The 20,277-nt window shown below is 40.8% G+C and overlaps 2 protein-coding genes across 4 annotated transcripts in view; both read right to left on the bottom strand.

Moving 5' to 3' along the window:
- Positions 1–20,277, bottom strand: part of GMPR (guanosine monophosphate reductase) — a 463,469-nt gene that overhangs the window by 70,457 nt on the left and 372,735 nt on the right. The window lies entirely within an intron of this gene.
- Positions 409–17,737, bottom strand: MYLIP (myosin regulatory light chain interacting protein). Of its 3 annotated transcripts, none has more exons than XM_061346480.1 (7): positions 17,292–17,594; positions 15,994–16,184; positions 6,221–6,406; positions 5,260–5,457; positions 4,755–4,919; positions 2,549–2,969; positions 409–1,783 (listed from the first exon to the last, which is right to left on the bottom strand). In XM_061346480.1, exons 1-7 carry the CDS (start codon positions 17,376–17,378, stop codon positions 1,694–1,696), a joined length of 1,338 nt encoding a protein of 445 aa, XP_061202464.1. In that variant the 5' UTR covers positions 17,379–17,594; the 3' UTR covers positions 409–1,693. The 3 variants fall into 3 exon arrangements, 2 of the variants coding, with proteins under 2 accessions (XP_061202464.1, XP_061202465.1); XM_061346481.1 differs by lacking the exon at positions 17,292–17,594 and adding an exon at positions 16,605–16,905; XR_009724418.1 differs by lacking the exon at positions 409–1,783 and adding an exon at positions 1,796–2,031 and having other exon boundaries at positions 2,430–2,969; positions 17,292–17,737.

Below are 20,277 nucleotides of genomic sequence, written 5' to 3'. Positions count from 1 at the left end.
ATTTAATTACAAGGACCCAGAGTTAATGCTTGCGCCTATTTTAACAACTTGGTCTTCTTGAATGCTTTAAATCAGATGCCTGTATTAGCATCTAGTTGTATTAATTTACAACCCATTTCAGCCAGCTGCCCTAGGATGATGGATTAGAATTGCTAACTTGATTCTGTTAGCACAGAACAAAATAATCTCAGGAGGTGAGGGAGGTTTGCTTTACCACTGTTGTACACCAGCACAATAGCTGGCTATGGGCTTCTCTGAAGAGAGATGCACCTAAGGAAATTTCATTGCCTCTTAAAAGCACAACACAACATTCAAGACCATAAACATGAAAATATTTCATACTGTATTTTAAACTCAGTAATGCCTCAAGATGAATTTCAGGACAAAATAAAAGTCTTATCACTACCACAAAGTAGATCTTTTTTTTTAAAGTCCTTTATTAATCTGAATATAAAAAGACAGAAGCTGCCTACAATATAGGACAAAGCTCTTGCTTTATGAGGAAACAAAATTTTCTTTACAAAGTGAAAAAATAAATACCCTTTTAGAGTAAGGTTTATATGCTAATGTGTCGTAAAAAAGTAGAGTTTTAATATTCTGACAAAATGTCTGTGCAAAGAAACAGATGCATAAACACACATTACTGCTACATTAAGGCAATATGAAAAGTATAGTCAGAAAATTTCAGTAAAGTGACAGTGTACTTTTCTAGCTTTGATTAAGCCAGTATTGCACCCAAACACGGTTTCTAGTTCCCTCTGCACCCTGGAGAACACACTAGGAAACCAGAGCCCAAAATGCCCAAGTAGGAGGGGTGGCATATAAAAGCATTTTAGCAGGAAATGACCTAGCCAATAAAGACGTTAACTGAAGAAAGCATTTAGAATTATACACAACCCTTATTTTAGGAATTAATGGTACATCTTTTAACAGTTTTAAAATCAGTCTCCAAAAATAAAGCCAACTTAAGGGGAGCTGACTGCAGCTCCCAAGACAACCAGCCAAGTTGTATGTGGGAACCTGGGAGTATCTTGCCCACGGAGACCTGTAAATGAAGTCCCATAAGAGTGCCCCCATAGGACACTGCTGGTCAGGAGATTACCTTTAATACCTCAAGATTAACAAACTTGTCCCACCCATCCAAAGCTATTCTCTCAGAATTTTATTTATTTAATGGCATTCTGAGTTAAACAACTGCTTGATGAAGTCTTGTAACTTTAAGAACCATTTTTTAAAAAGTAAGTTCCAAGCAGTTTACTAAAAACAGAAACTATGAGCCATACTAAACTGGCAACTGTAAAAGCTAGTCTTACTACTAAAATAAATGGAGCAACTGTACTAAAAAGGATTTAGGGAGTGTAAAACAAAAGCCTCCATTTCTCTTGCAGGGTATATCACTACAGGTACACCACACTTCTCCAGGGTTACCTTTACCTAGCTTTGTGGCAACATCGCTGCGCTACAAGCTTACACATCATTCTCCGCTTAAGTAACATGAAGCGGTTACACTTCTCACAAGATGTCCCAAGACATTTTGGACATGCTGAACAAAGAATATTTATGTTAAAATGCAGTAATTTTGCTTTTGATTGTGGATAGGTGCCAGAGTGATTGCCTTTTTCACAATCAATGGTTGCATTTCATATTAGTGCAGTTTAAAGAGTATATGATGGGTTTAAAGTGTATACGTAGATCATATCACAGTCAGATTGAGGAGACTGGTGTGGGTTGGCAAGTACACATGCTGGACATGCTCTACACGAGATCTGCAAACAGGACATGACTGGAAAGGAAAAACATTAGGAGATTAGTTTACTTCATATTTTGAGAATCTCTGTAATTGAGACCTCCCACCATGCTTACAGTAAAAGAACACTTCTCCATAATCTCCATATTTAAAACAGGGTAGCACAAGAAACATGCAGACAACTCTCACACTCACCATAAGTTAGCACAGCTAACTTATCTTTTGAATGTATTATGTAAACAGGATGTTCTCTGTAATTAGTTCACTACAATTTTAAATGTAAGCTTTTCTAGAATATAGAATCATAGAATAGTTAGGGTTGGAAAGGACCTTAAGACCATCAGGTTCCAACCCCCCTGCCATGGGCAGGGACACCTCACTCTAAACCTTATCACCCAAGGCCTCGTCCAACCCGGCCTTGAACACTGCCAGGGATGAAGCACTCACAACCTCCATGGACAACCTATTCCAGTGCCTCTACACCCTAACAGGAAAGAATTTCCTCCTTATAGCCAATCTAAACTTCCCCTGTTTAAGTTTGAACCCATTACCCCTTGTCCTACCACTACAGTCCCTAATGAAGAGTCCATCCCCAGCATCCCTATATGCCCCCTTCAGATAGTGGAAAGCTGCTATGAGGTCTCCACGCAGTCTTCTCTTCTCCAGGCTGAACAGCCCCAACTTTCAATATAATATCAATGTAAACATATTACAAATATTAATCTGTTGACTGTTAAGTACACAGAAAACCAAAACTTCCACCTATTTGGTAACTCACACATTAACAGCATTGCATATTACCTGCAATTGGGCAGCACAGGTCTTGCAGCATACAGTGTGGCCACAGGGACAAAAGGTTGAATTTATTTCCTCTTCACAACACACCATACAAAGCATGGACTCCTTCAGCTTCCGCAGCTTCTCTTGCAGAGCTTTTGTTTGTTGGCAGCTAAGACCCTCACAATTATCACAGTTCATGCTACTTTCAGAAGACTTAAGAGGAGAACTTGGCGGGGTCTGGTCACTTCTTGAAACAAGATCTACAATGCCAGCATTATAAAGAGCTCGCCTTGCATGATCATAAACTTCTTTTGAAGTTCTTTTAATGTCAAAGACATATTTTTTACCAAGATTAATGTTCTCATTCAGGAATAGAGATGCTAAGTGACCCTTTAAGTCTCTACTATATTGCATCATGACAGCACTGGTGACAGTGTCACACCTATAAAAACAACAGGACAAACACAATCTTGGTTAGTTAATACCAACAAACCTAACTCCGCAATAATTTGTTTACAAAGTGAAGTACCAGCACTGAAATTAAAGCAAATAGAGCAGTCTGAGGCAATATTTAAGCTCTTGAATGTTGTTTGCATGACAACTCTACTTTGCAAAGTAACAGTTATTTTACATCTTAAAAAATGTGAAAAGTCTGATAAAATGGAGTCAGCCTATGGAAGGGACTTAGGCATTACGCTAACATAAACAGTCAACACTTGCTTAATCCACAGTTCAGCTTGGCAACACCTCTTTATATGGTAACTTCCAAACACTGTATTAAAGAATTCCAAGTCATAGTTTTTGGCATAACACCTCTTTCTTTAGACAAGCTCTCAAAAAAATTTTAGCATAGAGTCAAGCAATGTCTTGAACCAAACTTCCACTCAGTACTTTATATAATATTACATCATCTGAGGGGAACCAGTGTAAATGCAGTGTAGAGAATTATATTAAGGCATTTGTATTTGCCACCAAGTATTTCAGCTACCCATACACTGCTTTGTTACTTATTTAGGTGATATAGTTAACATCTGCAGAAGTCTGTTAAGGCATATCACTTCTGTAGACAATGTAGGAAAGAAAGCACAAACAGAACACAAGGATTACAGCCTCACAGAGCCTAAGGTCCAAGATCTAAGCTTATGACCAAATGGTATTACCCTGCTACAATTCTGCTTACATTAAAATCAGAAACTGCGAAGGACAGCAGAAGTCATAAGCAGAGACAAAGATCAAGAAGTTAAGAGTGTCTAAGAGGTTATAGAATGCTTTAATTGCCTGGAAAAAAGTATCACATGTGCAAAACCATGCAAGGCCATATAATTACAGAGCAGAACAAGACATGCTTAACAGTGGGCTCAAAATAAGTAGTAGTTAGCTGCTCATTAGCTGCAGTGGCTAGAAAGGCAACTACTTGGTGTTAATTGCTGTAACTGTATTAAAATAATCTAATTAGAGAAGCTGGGCAGGTCTTTGCCTCATGTATGTACTTTCCTCTGCCTTACTTCTCTTACAAAGCAATTGAAACTGATACGCAGTGGGTAGTTTAGAGGAAACAACACTAAGTGTCTTCAACAGTTAGTTCTACTGCTCAGTGTTGCACCACACACAAGGAATGAGAAGTTTAAAAACAAACAAAAAAAACAAACAGCAGCTATCAACAAATGAGTGTAGCATCCCTACCTCAAAGAATGATAAGATAAAGACAATGGATAGCTGCTGGCATGAGGCAAAATCCTGAGCATTTGAGGAAGGACAGAGAAATTGGAGGAAGATCTAAATACATGGGATGGGAAGGCAGCACACAGGCAACTTCTAGCAACTGGAAGAACCAAATACAGAAAAAACAGGAAGGGTATATGCATTCTGAGCAACACCTGCATATTCTGAAGGAAGTCATTTTTCTTTTCCTTTCTTATCTTATTCTCCCTCTAACACAGACAAAATGTATGTATTCTTTATGAAGTATCAAAGAACATGGTAAGTTTATATTCTGAAGTGCTGCTACTCATAATGGTAGACAGACCTTTTGCTTACTTGCCTTGTACACCCACCCCACAAAACTGAAAAGAGCAAAAACCTGTTCAGTTTCTGCACTTAAAGGAGAGGCTACAGAGACAATGAAATTTTGCAGAGGAGTTTTGAAGTACAGACTGCTGGCTGCTTAAGCACTTAATTCAAATACTGTGGAGAAGAACAGCAGCAGCTGACTAGTGGCAATACTGACCTGTAAAATGCATGTGTCTCTGTAATTGCTCTATAGAGTCCACTTGCTGCCCTTGTACTGATCATCTTAAACAAGAGTACTACACTATTACCAGACTCCTTGGTAATAGTCAGATATACATTCTTCCCAGATTGAGTTGCCATTTGAACAACAGGATAAGCAATCCTATAAATGAATATAAAAAAAAATAGGTTATTTAGCTTTTAAGGATAAGGGCATTTTCCATAAGCTACACTATGATGGACTTGGTATCAGAAGTTATAATGATCTCCAACTGTTGTCTGTGATGCTGGATTGAAGATGCTGCCTCAGAAATACTTATAAAAATCAAGAGTATTAAGGCCAGTTGTCATCATGATTATAAGCAGGTAGTACCCTCAGACCCTGTGTTCCAATAGCTCCCTTCAGTAATTCACAGTGCAGTATTTATGTTTATGTAAGTACTAAAGGCATGCTCAGTACTTCTGAAAAATGGAAGATGACAATGGTTCCACAAAATACGCACCTGTTGATAGGACTGAAGTCATCTTTACAGATGGATATGCCTTCAGGTCCAACACCAATAAGGAGTTTTTGCCCTTCACTATCTCTCACTGAGTGCCACTCTACCCCGTAATTCTCCAGCGTTGTAACAATCTGTAGAATCTGGTATTCAGCAGAAGCTTGACTTAGACCTTCCAGCTCTTTATGCTTTGCAATAATGCTGTTGATAAAAAGATTAAGGATAGGTGAATTAACCCAAGTATGTGCTGCTATTTTCAGCAATTTGTTTTAACCTTTTTTTTTAAAATGACCTACGTAAGCATGTTATTAAACACTCCTAACATGCTTTATCTGACTACAACTTTCAGAAATCATGAACTGGAAAGACTTGAGAATTGCCAAAACATCCTGGGACTGTTCAGAGGACAATACTGTGCATTTGCTCAGAAATTAAAAAGCAACAATGCAATCAAGGCTTTACAACTAACAATCGCCCCCAACATATTTACTTGAGCAACCACGAAGTTCATTAACTAAATAAAAAAAATACTATAGAAAAACATAAGAAAGTTTCTTGATATTCAGAAATTGAACTATGAAGGTGTTCTGCGAACCCTGTGCACTTCTCAGTGTAAGCATACTAAGCCAGATAAATTCTTGTTTCTCTTCACAGGTGTAGGAATAAGACATTCAATTACCCTGCTCCAAATACTTAGATACCACTATTTCAGAGTACTAAAGGTTCAATAACATTTGCTTTCCACAAAAAAAAAAAAAAAGCCCTAATTCAAATAAGCTTAAAAATTAACTGAAATCAGAATGTTAGTTAAACAGTCAGGTTGTATTTTGATCTCCAAAGCTATCTATTTTTTTTTTTCTTTTTAACACCACAAGATACATTGTAGCATCAGCAATTAAGGGCATAACAAAATCTTATACTTTTAGTCTCCAAAAGTGAGGTTGTATCATTGTGCTCTTTTTACCTCTCCAGAATGGTAGTGGTAAGCTCTTTTGCACACAACTCTTCATAATTGTACTTGGCAGTGTTCTGGTTATAATCTCCAAACTTCATCTGTGCTAACAATGCACTAAGTTCAATTGCATGCTCTGAAGAACACTGAAGATTACCAGCAAGAAGATCTTCCTTTATATGCAGGAAAAACATATGCCTACAATGGAAGGAGAAACAAAGCATTAAAAGACAGTTGTAATCAAGATATGTATCAAATAACACCTCAGCTATGTTTCATATCATTAGTTTGTTAGTCAAGAATTTTCAATGAATGTACCAAGTGGGGGAAGTCTGGCACAATGGAAAGGAAAGGACCTCCATCATCTTATTCACTTACACTTAAAAGACGAGGCTACAACTGCGGACTGTGTCTAAAAGCACTATTTAAAAAAAAAAAGAGCACTTTAATGACATATTATTAAGAATAGGACCTGTTTAAACTCCTAAGGCCGGTTAGTAATTTCAACTTAGTGAGAAAAATATCAATGAAATGTATTTGATTGATTTCCTAAATTTAAATTTCTTTGGCTGCCATTTACCAGTTATTGTGCAGAGCAGCCCAAACCAGCACACAAATTCCTACCATGCAACAAGAGAAGCCATATTTGCTCTACACAGTGGAAGTACCTCTGCCACCACAGTCAAAGCAAAGATGGTGCTTTCACCAGTGGCATGATTAATAGGGTAACCCAAAATACCTGAAAAGGCATTGTGGAATCAAATTTTTAAAATGTACTAGTGTGAGCATATTTGTCAGTCCAAGCTTTACACTTGGGATCAAAGCAGGTTTAGCAACTAACTGGGAAATTCACAAAGCTGATCTTAATTATCTAATAGGTCAGTTAACCAGAGAAAGCAACATTTCCACTAACATTAAAAGCAGCTTGCTAATTTCCCCTATAGTCTACCTTAACTTCTGTAAATTCATCTTTATCTCCCTTTACGGAAGACAATATAAATTTCTTAGCATTTAGTTACAGAAACCAGATACAGAAGTGGTTACGTATCACTGAGAAAGATATCTTTCAACAAGTGAAGCCTTATACCCACAGGGATATGTCTTATCTTCCACAGTAATGCAACACTTACATTTTACTTTTCTAAAATTAAGTGTAATCTACTTAAAAAGCTATTTTGAATCACTTATCATAGAAGGAAAATTAATCATTTGCATCTTCAAACAGCAGTTTTGGATAATATCTTAGGTATATCCTGTAGTAGCACTCTACAGCTCCATTGTACAACAAGGCAAATGGGGCTACTTTTTCAGCACTATAAAGTGCTGAATCTGTGTTCATTTTTAGCTCTACTGTGGTAAATGCTGCAGCTAAAAAAATACTGCCCCCAAAATGCCCTCTACTGAGAGCTCTTGTATCAGGAAAAATTTATTAAATTATCCTGCCCTACAATCCATTTCCTGTAACAAGTCACAGCTCCAACACCTCTTTTACAAGTAGTTTGAGGCATGCTAGAGCTTCATTGCAGTTGTGACACAAGTGCTTAATTGCATCACTCTGATGTCTAGACACCAATCTACACACTTCAGCAGTTCTAGCAAGGGTCTGCGGGAATAACCTCCCTCTGTGCAGGATACAAGTTTAGGTTGCAAGAGGACTAGAACTTCAGACAGTACAATTGTCTCCACTGTTAGCAGGTTAGTTTTTTTTTTAGGATTTCTTTTGAGCAAGTCCCAAACCTCTGCTCCAATCCTGCTAATTCATAGCTCTCTTGGCTTGGGCCACAGAAAGGTACAGATGCAATTTTTTTTTAATGCATGCATTGTACACACTCCTTTTGGGGCTCAGTCCATAAATCCAGACGTATTTGATACCAAAACACCCCAGCCAAAATAAATTCAAGTAGTAGGCATTTCACCAGTTCCAATCAACATTTCATAAAATGGCTTTTCATACACTTTTGATCCTCTGTTAATATCAGAACAAGTTTTCCACTCATAACAACTATGTACTAATTACACACACAGCACTTCAAAGAAATATCTGTCAATTTTCTTCTCATTAGCTGAAACATGTTTACAACTACCACACCGAAATGCTTGTATCTTCAATTTTACACATACAACAACACTGACTACACAGGGAAAAATCAGTCTTCTCCCCTTGCTGGGAACACCTTATTGACATCAAGAGGGCAGGTGAAAAATAAAGAGATTGCTCCTGCAAATACAGATACATTAATTACAGAAACAACTACTGCAGAGGCATGGTTTCTCATACCCCATTACTATAAAGCCAGTAAACAGCACAGGTAGCCAAATGAGTTTAAGGCACAATGTAAAATAGCATCACATTAGCTAACGTGCAGTAACTTTCCAAAACTGGTTTATCTCACAGACTAAACCACTTCACTTTTTTTGTAATAATGGGGACAAAGGTACAGTACATGTAAGGGGTACTTACTGCAAATTAACTAAAGCTATGCAGGCTCATGTCCTGGCTTAACAAAAGAAATTACAATAGCATTAGGTCAGAGAAAACAAACCAATCCACCCATATTTAAAAGTCCTTCTCAAAAATCACTGGTCTGTACATAAGAAACCCATTGGTTTGGGCCCAAGCCTTGCCTAAACTGTACCCATGACAGGTCAGAAACTAGTTAACATTGGGCCTCCTGCCACTGAAATGAGTTTTTGAATGACACTGAATTACTTTACACTGATCTGCTACAGGAGTTGCCCTGAACCAAAGTTCAGGTAGGAAATTCACTGGCAAGCTTCTTTGTTTTTTATTGAATTCTTAAATGTGCTTGAGGAAGGAGAAGCATGTAGAAATTGAAACACTGAGGACTGCAAACAATTTGTACATCTGTGATTTTTGATCCTTAAGCCAAAAGGAAAAAGGAAAAAAGAAAAAAGGAAAAAAAGAAGTGCTTTTATTGCTGAATACAGTTAAGCAAAACTAAAGTAGTAGTAGCCTTGAGGCGGTTCCCTATCTAATTCTACGAAGTCTAAAATACCCAACAGATTGCTGACAGGAAATGTGGCCATGTTGTAGACTGTTAGTTACCAGAAAGTATTTATGTAAGTTTCTGTAAATTAGATTGTGAGCTACTCCCTTAACAGCACTCAATCCATTGTCCCTACTTTCTCCAGGAATCTCTAGGTAGAAATGAAAAAAATGTTAAAGCTTTTCCCAACTCGAAAGATACTCGGGTTGTACAGTAAAAGAGTAATCAGTTTTTGAAGGAATTGTTTTTGTGTTAGCATTTTACACTTAATGGATTTTTACCTAGAAAGTTTTAGAAAACAAACTTAAAACTGAAAACTCTACTGTTTATAACTGAAGTCCTCTACGGGTTACATTTCCAACACTGCTGGTAGAATGTCTTAGCTTGACCACCATGTAAGAAACTAATTGGTTTTGTTTGTGCATCATTCACCACTTCAGTTACAACAGATAATACATACATATCACATATAAATGAGAAGTGACTCAAGTGAAACAGCAGGTCTGTTTCCTACCACCACCCCAATATTCTCTTGGCACATACTGCAGCTTTGTACTACTCTTGCCAAAGTTTCATCTGATCTTTAAACCTCCATATAAAACAAGTCTCCACAACTCTGATCTTTGCCAATCAATTGTTGTGGCTTCTAGTAATTATTATTTTTTTTTTACACCTGCCAGACATGTTGCAACACTGCTCTTAAACCTCCTACTAGCTCAAACAGAACTTTCTATTGAACGTGTAGCCTGAATTCTACACATGACAAAGAGTCTATATAACCTAACTCAGATTTGGTTCCCCCCATGCTAGCTAGATATTCCTGTGTATTCAATTCTGGATCATTTCCCTTGAGTCAGGAGTTCAAAACAGTATGTAGAACTACAGATTAGAGGACAAAGCAGTAGGTTTCCCAAAGCTATACTTCATTAGTCACTACCCTGGCAGCATTTCCTCCTTTAATAAAGGGAAAAAAAAAAAAAGGCAGTTTTGAAATTAGAACAGGATCACATGCTTTCATCAAGCACTAATTACACTAGTGATTTTCTATTTATTTTGTATCCTTATTTTTGCTCCAGTGCTTTTCATACAGTTTATGCACATATTAAAATTCAGTAAAACCAAATGTACTTGTGTATCTCAGTTGCACATGAATTATTTGATACAAATGCTGTGGAAAGGGGAGGCTGCAAGGTGATTTCAGCAGACTTCACAAAACAATGCAGCTACCAAACCAGAGTCACAAACCTAGGTATTGCATCAATTGGTTTTTGGCTCCCTATGAAGCAATTTTTGCAGACTGACTATACTGAGCACCACTACACGAAACAAATATCAGTATTTCACTACAACTAAATGCTTACAGAAAGCAAATCACCTAGTTAGTGTTCACTCGACTGACTGGCAATAATAACCCCACAAAATAAGTACTATGAAAAGTGTAGAGTATACGTTAATACAAGATTAATTTCTCTTGAACGGCTGAGGGAACTGGAGTTGTTTAGTCTGGAAAAGAGACCTTATTGCTCTCTGCAAGCACATTAAAGGAGGCTTTAGTGAAGTGGGAGTCAGTCTCTTCTCCCAGGTAACAGCAGTAGGACAAGAGATAACAGCATCAAGCTGTGCTGGGGAAGTTTAGATTGGATATTAGGAAACATTTCTTTACCAAGAGGGTGCTCAGGCATTGGCACAGGCTGCCCAGGGAAGTGGTGGAATTGTCATCCCTGTAAGTCTTCAGAAACCGTGTAGGTGAGGCCCTCAGTGATACAGTTTAGTGGTGGTCTTGATCTTAAAGGTCTTTTCCAACCTAGTTGATTCTATAATTCCTCCTTAATTCATTGAAGACAGTTATGTGCACTAGCAATCAAAGTTCTGCACTGAAAACTTTGTTTCTACTACTTTTTTTAATCAAGGAAAGGAAAACAGGACAAATTAGTCTTTAGATTTCTGTTGGAAGTTTCAAGCTCAAACTTAGGTGTCTGAAGAAAAATATGAAACCCCCCCACCCTTTACCAATAAAAGCATCTGTATATGACTAGTGATTCCTAAACTAAAAATACAGCCAAAAGAACACATTCTTCTGCCAGGCTGCTGGCAAGAATCTTAGAATATGCCTCAAGGAACTGTTAGTTCTTTTGGGGGTCTGACACTGCTTACCACAGGGGAGGGCTCTTTCCTACTGTGAAGTAAATTTATGATGCTCTAAATTCTACAGGAATCCAAGTTTAGAAGCACAACTGTTCTCCCTAAAAATACATTGATAAGAATCTCTATAGAACATAACTGTGTTTTTAAAAAGCAGGTATCGGGACACTCCATATGAAAAAGCAAAGCCATCGCAGTTGCAATTTAACTCAGATTTAGATACAATCCATGAAACTTACCCTGGGGTCTATCACAGCAGACTTTTATTGCATATTAGCAGATACCATGACACTACTGCACTGGCTGGCTATTGCAACAGGATAATTCTGATTTTGCTACCTACTATATGCATCTAACTGCACATACCATAACTGTGTATTTTACAAGTGGTTCTTTATTTAACCAATTCATCAGTACAAGTGGATAACACTAAAAAAAAAGCAATGTATTTTGTAAATATAGTTACAAGTACTGGCAAACATCACACAGCTTTTAACAGCTTCCAAAACAATAACCGGGTATCCCAAGCCTGGCAAAATACAACTCTTTTGAATGCTTCATGAGACTGTGGCTTGGTAGAATCTGACATGTTACTTTAAACTGCCATGGCTCACATACGAATGTTTTGATTTTCGGTTATATTACAGAAGACATAACTTTGCCTGTCCCAAAAGCACATCTGGATAAATCCTACACTGCTCACTTTAAATGGTTTCTACTTTCGTGTGATCTCCGCACGCTGACTTCACCCCGCCAGACCTGAAGCCACTGTTGTCCGGTATGGCCGTAGGGTCCCTTTCCCCCGTGCGGCTCCGCAGACACTGTGGTCATTAAGGTGTGCGCACGGCCCGCGTCTGCCCGCTTCCGGCGGCAAGCCCCTCGCCGGGACGGCTCTGCCCCGAGACAGCGCCAACGGCCAATCGGCGGCCGCGCTCCTCTGCCTGCTGGGCCGCGCCCCGCCGCCGATTGGGCGGCCCCGCCGGGGTTACTGCCGGGCAGTGACCCGGAGTTACACCGCGCCGCACCCGAGCGGCACAGCCCCAGCTCTGCCCCGAGCCAGCGCTCCCCCCAAGCCGCAGCGGCTCCGGGACAGTCGAGTGAGTGCAGGGTAGTCACTCCTCCAAGCATCAGCTCCTCGCTGTAACTCGGTGTTCAAACTCGACACAAACACCACCCATTAATTATTCTGACAACCCCCCGACTGCTTACTTTTATTCTTCTAACTGTTGCATTACCTAGCAAGAAGTACAGAAAACAGTGAAGACGAACATGACATAAGACAGAGCTTATGATCTAGATGTTGGACCATCAAATGGATCTTTAAGCAAAGAGATAGCAGTCCTCTTTAAGCCAAGGCAATTTTCCATTCAAAAAAATGTATAGTTATTCAAACCGCACTAAAGCAGCACCCTGTTCCCATTTCAGACTTCTTTGTGAAACTGTAGTTGACAGCAGCAGATTAAATTTGAATAGCATTCTTGCACTGAAGCACTTTCATTCCACTGAGAACAATTTCAAACTAGGAAGTCCTGTGGTGAAGTTCAGTACCAGCCAGTCAAAAAAATTAGAAACTGAGATCCAAAGGACAATAGAAATAAACTAGTTTTAACCCTGTAAGGTTGCAAGGAGGCTTTTCCCCCATGCAATTCTCCCACTTGCAGAACATTTAGTGAAAGTGGTTTGTTGCCTTAGTGGTGGTCCAAGGTACAATTATAACCTGGCTCTGCCTTTGTATTCAGCATCAAGATAATTTCCTCTCAAGATTAAAATGCATGAGGTTGCCATCTTCCCCTGGACTGCACACCAATTGAAGATAACAGAGGCAGAGGTTAATGCTCCCTTGCCAGGTGAGCTTTTTGCCAAGCATGTAGAAACCTGAACATTTCCAGGATCTCTACTGAAGCAATACAACTAGGGCTGACAAAGCTCCTAAAGTACAGAGAAAAAACCTGGTAGCAACTTAGTCACAAGACTCACTATTATCTCATCATGACAATGCACATTAACAACATTTAGAATTACTTGCGATTTCACAGATTTCAAAAGCTGTCTCAACAGCCATCTGATTTATATGTATAAACAACACCAGAGTCTGCCTGGGAGCCTCAGTCTACCTTCTTCACACAAAGGACCAGAAGGCCACAGGAACACCCTATACACCAGTTGGGTACCCTTGGTTTCCTTTAGCAGTTCTGTCCACATCACTATTTCTGACTTCACAAGTAAAAGAAAGAAAGAAAGATGTCAGCTTAACTGTACAGCTAATCCTTGCAATTCTACGATATACCTGTTGATTTAAAGTTCAGTCATTGGTTTAACAAGTTTTTTCTTCTCTTTCATACCACACATGCTTACATCCAAACTAAAGATGAATGCAGAGTTATGTGCATGTGTAAATTTTCAAGCAGACCTGAGTAGGAAAAAAGCAAGCCTACCAAAACTCTCTGTCAACAGCACTGAAACAGATATTAACAACAGGCACAATGGAATTCTGTGTCTGCTACATGCAGAATACTGGGCATACACAACTAAAAGGCAGCTATTGCAAGTTACTTTACAACTTGTATTTGTTTGTAGAAAACACTAAAAATACTTAGGATGTAGGCTGAACACAGCTTAGCTGAAGCCTCAGGACTATTTGTTTGCAAGACAGAGCGACATTAAATACTACCTTCAGTGCTTGTTGCTCTCCAAAATGATAAGCAATTATTTCCATAGCAGAGTTTTAATAATATATTTTCTGATGCCTGAGCCTCAATTACTCTTAAAATTGTTTGTTAAAATTATTAGTTTTAGAACTGTCTTAATTCATACATGAAAGACAGCTTGTCCCACCCATAATCTTTCAAAGTTATGCTTGTAGTGGAGAAAGTGTATACTTGCTACTTTGATGTATGCACAAGCTCTGTTAGATTCTAGCTACACAACCCGTCTCTTAGGCCCTTGGGGTGTGTTTCACCAGTTCCAGCACCCTATTAATTTACACAACCTGCCAAGTCTTGCATTTACAGTGTTGAAGGCAGGAACACAGGTGTCTGCAAAAACCTTGTAAAGTTGAACAAACATTCATCAAGGACACCATAAAAGTGTCAATCATATCAGCTTCAGGTTTCCTCAGATTCAGCCTCATTTGGTGGGTGCATGAAGACACATCCAAAATGCTCAGGGTAGTCTCTTCTGCCTCATCAGGTAAGAAATTAGGTTGCCCCTTTTAAGAAATTAGGTACCCTTTTGTTCTACATAAAAATAATTCATTATTTGGTTTTACAGTTATTAAGAATATTTAAATGAGGACAAGTTTCTCTAAAGAAAATACACAAAAAGAACCCAGAGATATGCCATGGACAGCAGAATCTATTTTTCCAAAACAAGGCACATCAAATCTGGAATTTGATTAGCATATATTTGCTTCACTAAAGCTATTATATAGGACAACTACAGTCCGACTTCACAGCGTTCTGAAAACTTCAACCACATTGATGAGCTGAAACCACTGCTCTCCAAAAGCCACTCCTCTGCACACTGATTCAAAAAGTAAAACACATGCATGCTCTTAGCTCTAACACTTTCTTCATAGAAAGCAAAACAAAAAACAAAAGCCCCACAAAAACAAAACAAACTCCACCAAAAACAAATGAACAAAAACAAGAAAAAACCACACATAAAACCCCAAAACAAACCAAAACCACAAATACACCAAATCAGGCTATCAGCCTCTGACCAAATTCTTTAGCCAAATATTTTGTGCATAACAACTGTGTCATATCCATGGTCTTAACCATAAAATTACCAAGTTAAGGTGTCCTGGCAGGGAATTGGAACTATATGTTCTTAAGGTCCTTTCCAACACTAACCATTCTATGGTTCTAAGGTGAGTAGTGAAAGCACGTGTTAGCATTATCATCTTATAGACACTAGAATCCAAGTGGTCCCGTTTATATTAACTTTGCTATCTAAAACTAACAGGAAAAATTAATTGAAAGGTCAGCATTAAATACAGATGTGCATGGCTCACCTAATCTTTAAATTCATGTGGCACTTAAGGAGCAAAAGCAAGTGTTCACTACTAATCTTAGAAGACCTGGGATTGACTAACAGTGAAACAATTTAGGTAAGAGGACTGACCACAGAAGAAGCAAGACAGCTGTTTCTTTCCTAGCCTCAAAGGGCCTGTAGCTATTTGAAAGTTACTGTAACATAAAACCAGACAACAAGGAATTCAGCAAGTTTTTTTCTCTGTGGGAGGAACTGTTTCCTGCTTTTCTGTACCAGTGGTTTAGAACGACCTCGAGTAACACCACTGAGCAGGGGTTACTATCGGACACACAAACACCACATAAATAATTTGCTAGTGGTAGCTTAATTTCTACCACTTCAGCACTAAGTGCTTATACAATTACCTACACTCATTACTTACTGGTAGCTGCACAATACTTAAAGTATTAACAGTTTGGGTTTTTTTAAGCAAAAAAAGGAACAGTGCATTTAAATAGCACTGAGGGTTTTAACTACACAGAAAAGCCAAACAAGATTACCAGAAGATGAAAGAAAACCAGTGCATAATCACTTCCATAAGTTACAGAAACTGGAAACTAAATAATAAATTAAATCTACTTACAGCCATCTTTACCTTACCTTGTCTGCTCTTGTAAGATAAGATGTGGCTCAACAAAAAATTTGACTCTTAATTTCAATCGATAAGGGGCTAAACCATCCATCTGCTGGGAGATTCTGTTCCTCAAATTCAGCCACAGATTCTCCCCTTTGCTGCCAGTGAACTGCAGTCCAAAATAATCAACTTCTATAATTCCCAGTCTTCTGCAAACCTGAAAGAAAGAGGTTCTTTATTGTGGGGAGTGAAGAAATGCCACACTTTGTGAAGCTACAACATAAAAAATATCAATTTAATCAAGTACTGTTTCAGACTGCTCACTTAAGAGCACACACAAAAATCCTACTCTAAGCACCTTTACACAAAAGATTTATTACTTGGCTTTAAAGTTGCATACAAAACAGCATGTAGGCAAGTATCAAGAATAAACTGGGAATTTCTCCACTAGCAGAAACCCACATGGAATTTTATGGCCAAATTCCATCCTCCTCGCATCACACTCCCCCAGTCCTCTCGCCCCCAGGACAGGCACTTAAGAGGGTCAGTGGATTTCCGAAAGAGGCAAGTATCTTGTCATTTAGCATCACAGCCGATAGCACTTCCTAGGCGAGGAGGAGAAAAAAGTACAACCCACAAGTTTTATTTAGACGCCACCAACAGACTGGGCTGCTACGCTCGACTCCATCCTCCCGGCAGCCGCCGCAGCCACATCGAGGCGGTGGCCACGGACGGGCGAGAGCTCCTGAACTACGGCTTCAGCCAGCACAGCCCGAACAGGCCACCGGGACCAACCCGGCACAGCCGGGGCAGCATCACCGGGGCCGGGTGGGTTCCACTCGTGTGTGTCTCCCCATCGCACCGGGGAGAGCGAGCGCAGGCTGCAGCGATGGGCCAAGGCCTGCCCTTAGAGGAGGTGGCGGGGCCGGATAGCCCCGAGGAAGGGGATGCAGCAACCTCTGCATCCAACATGGAGAGGAAATACAAAATAAACGAGGAAAAGAAAAAAAATCCCAAAACATAAAAATAAAAGGGATGGGGTGGGGGGGCTGCGTCGGCTCCCCGCCCCCACCGCGGGGTTGCGCCACGCACGGCCCTGCCAAGTGCCACCACAGCCCTCCGCGGCCGGGCCGCCGCGGCCGTGCCCCAAGCCGCCGCTGTCCCCATGCCCACCCGCCACCCCTGTGCGGTGAGGCGCGGCCGGCGGCTCCTGTGCGCATCCGTCAGGCACCAACGGTCTGGGCTGCCCAAAGGACACCGTCACCAACCCCCCGCACTCCTCCTCGAGCCCTCCCTCCTCTGGCAGCGCGGCGCGGCCCCTCACCTGGTTGAGGCAGTCCTCGCCATTGGCTTTCGCCTCTACCTCCACCTCCATCACCACTGCGTCCGGCCTGGTCACATAGCACAGCATGGCTGAGGGAGCTGGTGGGGGACACACACAGCCAGCGCCGCCGCTGCCACGGACACCCCGAGTGGCTGCTTGCTGCCCGTGGAGAACCCCAACTGTCGCTACAGGCTGACGTACGGAGGCGCTCCCGACAACCGCCTGCCCACACCCGGACAACGCCAGCCGGCGCCCTGCCCGCCAGCCGTACCCGCTCCCCACTGCTTGCGCTCCCCCGGCTCCGCTCCCTCCACATATACCCTCCACTCCCCCTCCCCTCTCCGAGCGGCACCTGCGGGACCAATCACAAGGCGCCGCTCGCCGCTGCGGGCCGCCGACGCCACCAATCAGCGCCGCCATCCCCGGGAAACGGCGGCGGCAGGGAGGGCGTTTGTTGCCGTCGCTCTCTGGCGCCCCCTAGCCGTAGCGCAGGGCCGCTGCCGGGGCTCCCCGTGCTCCCCGGGGCGCCGTGCCTGCCCGTGGTGGCTTGACCCCCCGGGGAAGCCGGGCCTCGGGGCCCTCTTCCGCTTCAGCACTCAGCGTTTCCAAGTTACCTTCAACCATCGTCACCTGCAACAGCCCAGAACTTCTTGCCCTATTCTTATGTCCGGTTAAATCAGAGCAAAGGAAGTTCTACCTGAAGGCAGCGACCAATCCCACTTGGCAGGGATTGGCTACAGAATTAACGTGAGAGTGGGTGGCGGTGAGCTATGTGACAACCAGCTATCCTGCGTCTCATCGCTAGGTTTTGCAAACACCTTTTTCATTGAGTGGAAAATAACATGCAGATTAGTGCTTGATCTCCCATGCATGCAAAGCACTGGAAATGTGGAAATTTTAAGAAAGATGGGTCAAGTGGTACTGCAGCCTCCATGCACTGTCATGCTAACGGATGATGGAGCTTTCAGACTCATTGAACTTTGTAGGGACAAAGTTTGCAGGTGATTCCTGGCCAGGGGAGAAACACCTTCCCCAGGCAAGCCCTTTAGGAGTATTTGTTTAGCAAACGTACCCAAGGTACGTAAAATAGTTTATGGGTACTTTAACAATGTAAATTGAAACAACAGGGAGGACTAAGTACAAAATGCACCCTATGTAGGTTCCGTGAAATGCAGAGAAAAGAAGTACAGAGCAGCACAGTGTTGAGGACCAAGTAGGCTGTCAGGGGAAGTACTACAAGATGAAATGGGTATCTGAAAATGCAGTAAAAGATAGCTGAGAGGAGAACAAACCATAGAATTAATGCAAGGTTACAGTGCTGAATACTACCTTGTTCCTCTGTGTATGGGTTTGGGTCACTTGCTTCTTTTTGGGTATTTCTTCTGTGCTTGTCAGGGTTGTTAGTATTTTCAGTGTGCATTAAAGGAACTCCCAGAAGAGATGCTCATTCTTCTGGGAACTCTGCAAACATGGTTTATGGGAGTCTATCCATTTGTCCATGTAAACTCTAATTAGAAGACTTCTCAGTTCTGAAGAAGGAAAAGCAGTAGAAGGAAAATAAGGTTCAGAACATGAGATGTCAAACCTGAACAATGCTGCATTTCACCTGTACGCTTATTAGCTGAGATTTTCATGCTCAGGTCTATAGCGTTTAATTTGAAGAGCTTCGGGTCTCAAAAGACCAGACTCAAAGAGTGAAGGGTAGAAAAAGGGAACTAACATGAAAGAAAGAAGAACCCAATTGCAAAATTATGTTTACTCTGTGATTATTTTTTTTTGGGGGGGGGGGTGGGCAGAAGGGAGGGTGACTCTTTTTAGGAGGGATCAGCCACTAATAAAAATATCACCAAATATTTTAGTATGAAAAAAGGCCTGTATTCTCCACTTTTCTTTAGTTTCTGTTGGAGCGAATGCAGGAAATAAGATTTTGGATCTGTTTTCAGTTACTTCTATATATTGCAGTTTTATGTTACTTTGTGTGATTTCTAAATTTCTGTCATAATCAAAGGAGTCCTGGAGTTGTTAGGAAGAAGAAACACAAGAACTGCTATGATGACTCATGCCATTAGTATTCTGATATCCTCTCTCTGACAGCAGCTCAGATCAGATGTTACAGAGGAAGGTGCAAGAAATCTTTATGTAATTTGAGATCATGTGCTTATACATTCTCTCTACCACTAAACAGTTAAAGCTGGCTTATACCTAATAGGTTAGCCTTTACTTATTTATACATGATACTTGTATCCTAGGGATCAGTTCACCTGGTGCTAGGCATTCTCCAGATAAATAGAAACAGATGGTTCTTGTCCCAGAGATCTTACCTTTTCTCTATATATGAATATCCTTTCTGAGTTTTCCTTTTATCTCACTTAATATAAATGCAGGTGTTCTTATTATGTCTATAAAAGTGTTATCCTGCTTTGAAATCTGCTGAACTATAAGACACTAAAGTAGCTTGTGGCAGTAAATTGCGTAGACTGGTTAAGCCCTGTGTACAACAAGCATTTCTTTCTGAGGGTGTCATCTGGACACCGCTGTTATGGAAATACATTCCATTTCACAGCCTCTCTGTGATATTTTATTCATGCTGTACAGGAGAGAGTAAAGGACCAAGCCCTGTATTAGCACACAGGAGACAGCTCTTGCGACAAGCACGCATTGCAACCCTTTGGGCTTTGAGAACTGAAATGTCTTAACAGTCTCCTGCCTGGTCTCTTTGATGAATCAACAGCACTCAGTGAGGTACACTGTCAAACTGCTCATAACATGGAAAAGTTCACCCTTCGTGTATCATAAAAGAGCATTGTTTACCAACTTGTCACCTCAGTGCTTTATGTCACGAAATGCTATATGCTGTACCACAGTAATACCTCTCTGATGAGTCAGTCTTTTCCTATTGTACCAACTTGCACATAAGTAGTTCACCTTATATACATTAACTTTTTTTTTTTCTTCTTTTTTCTTGATGTAATCCCTCTACAAAGGT

This window comes from Neopsephotus bourkii, unplaced genomic scaffold (assembly GCF_033783945.1).
Source record: "Neopsephotus bourkii isolate Nb327-2 ecotype Australia unplaced genomic scaffold, CSIRO-AGI_Nbou_v1 NB_272, whole genome shotgun sequence".
In the NCBI taxonomy this organism is placed as follows: Eukaryota; Metazoa; Chordata; class Aves; order Psittaciformes; family Psittacidae; genus Neopsephotus; species Neopsephotus bourkii.
The sequence above is the reverse complement of the archived record's forward strand: the minus strand, read 5'-3'. Positions and strand labels throughout refer to the sequence as shown.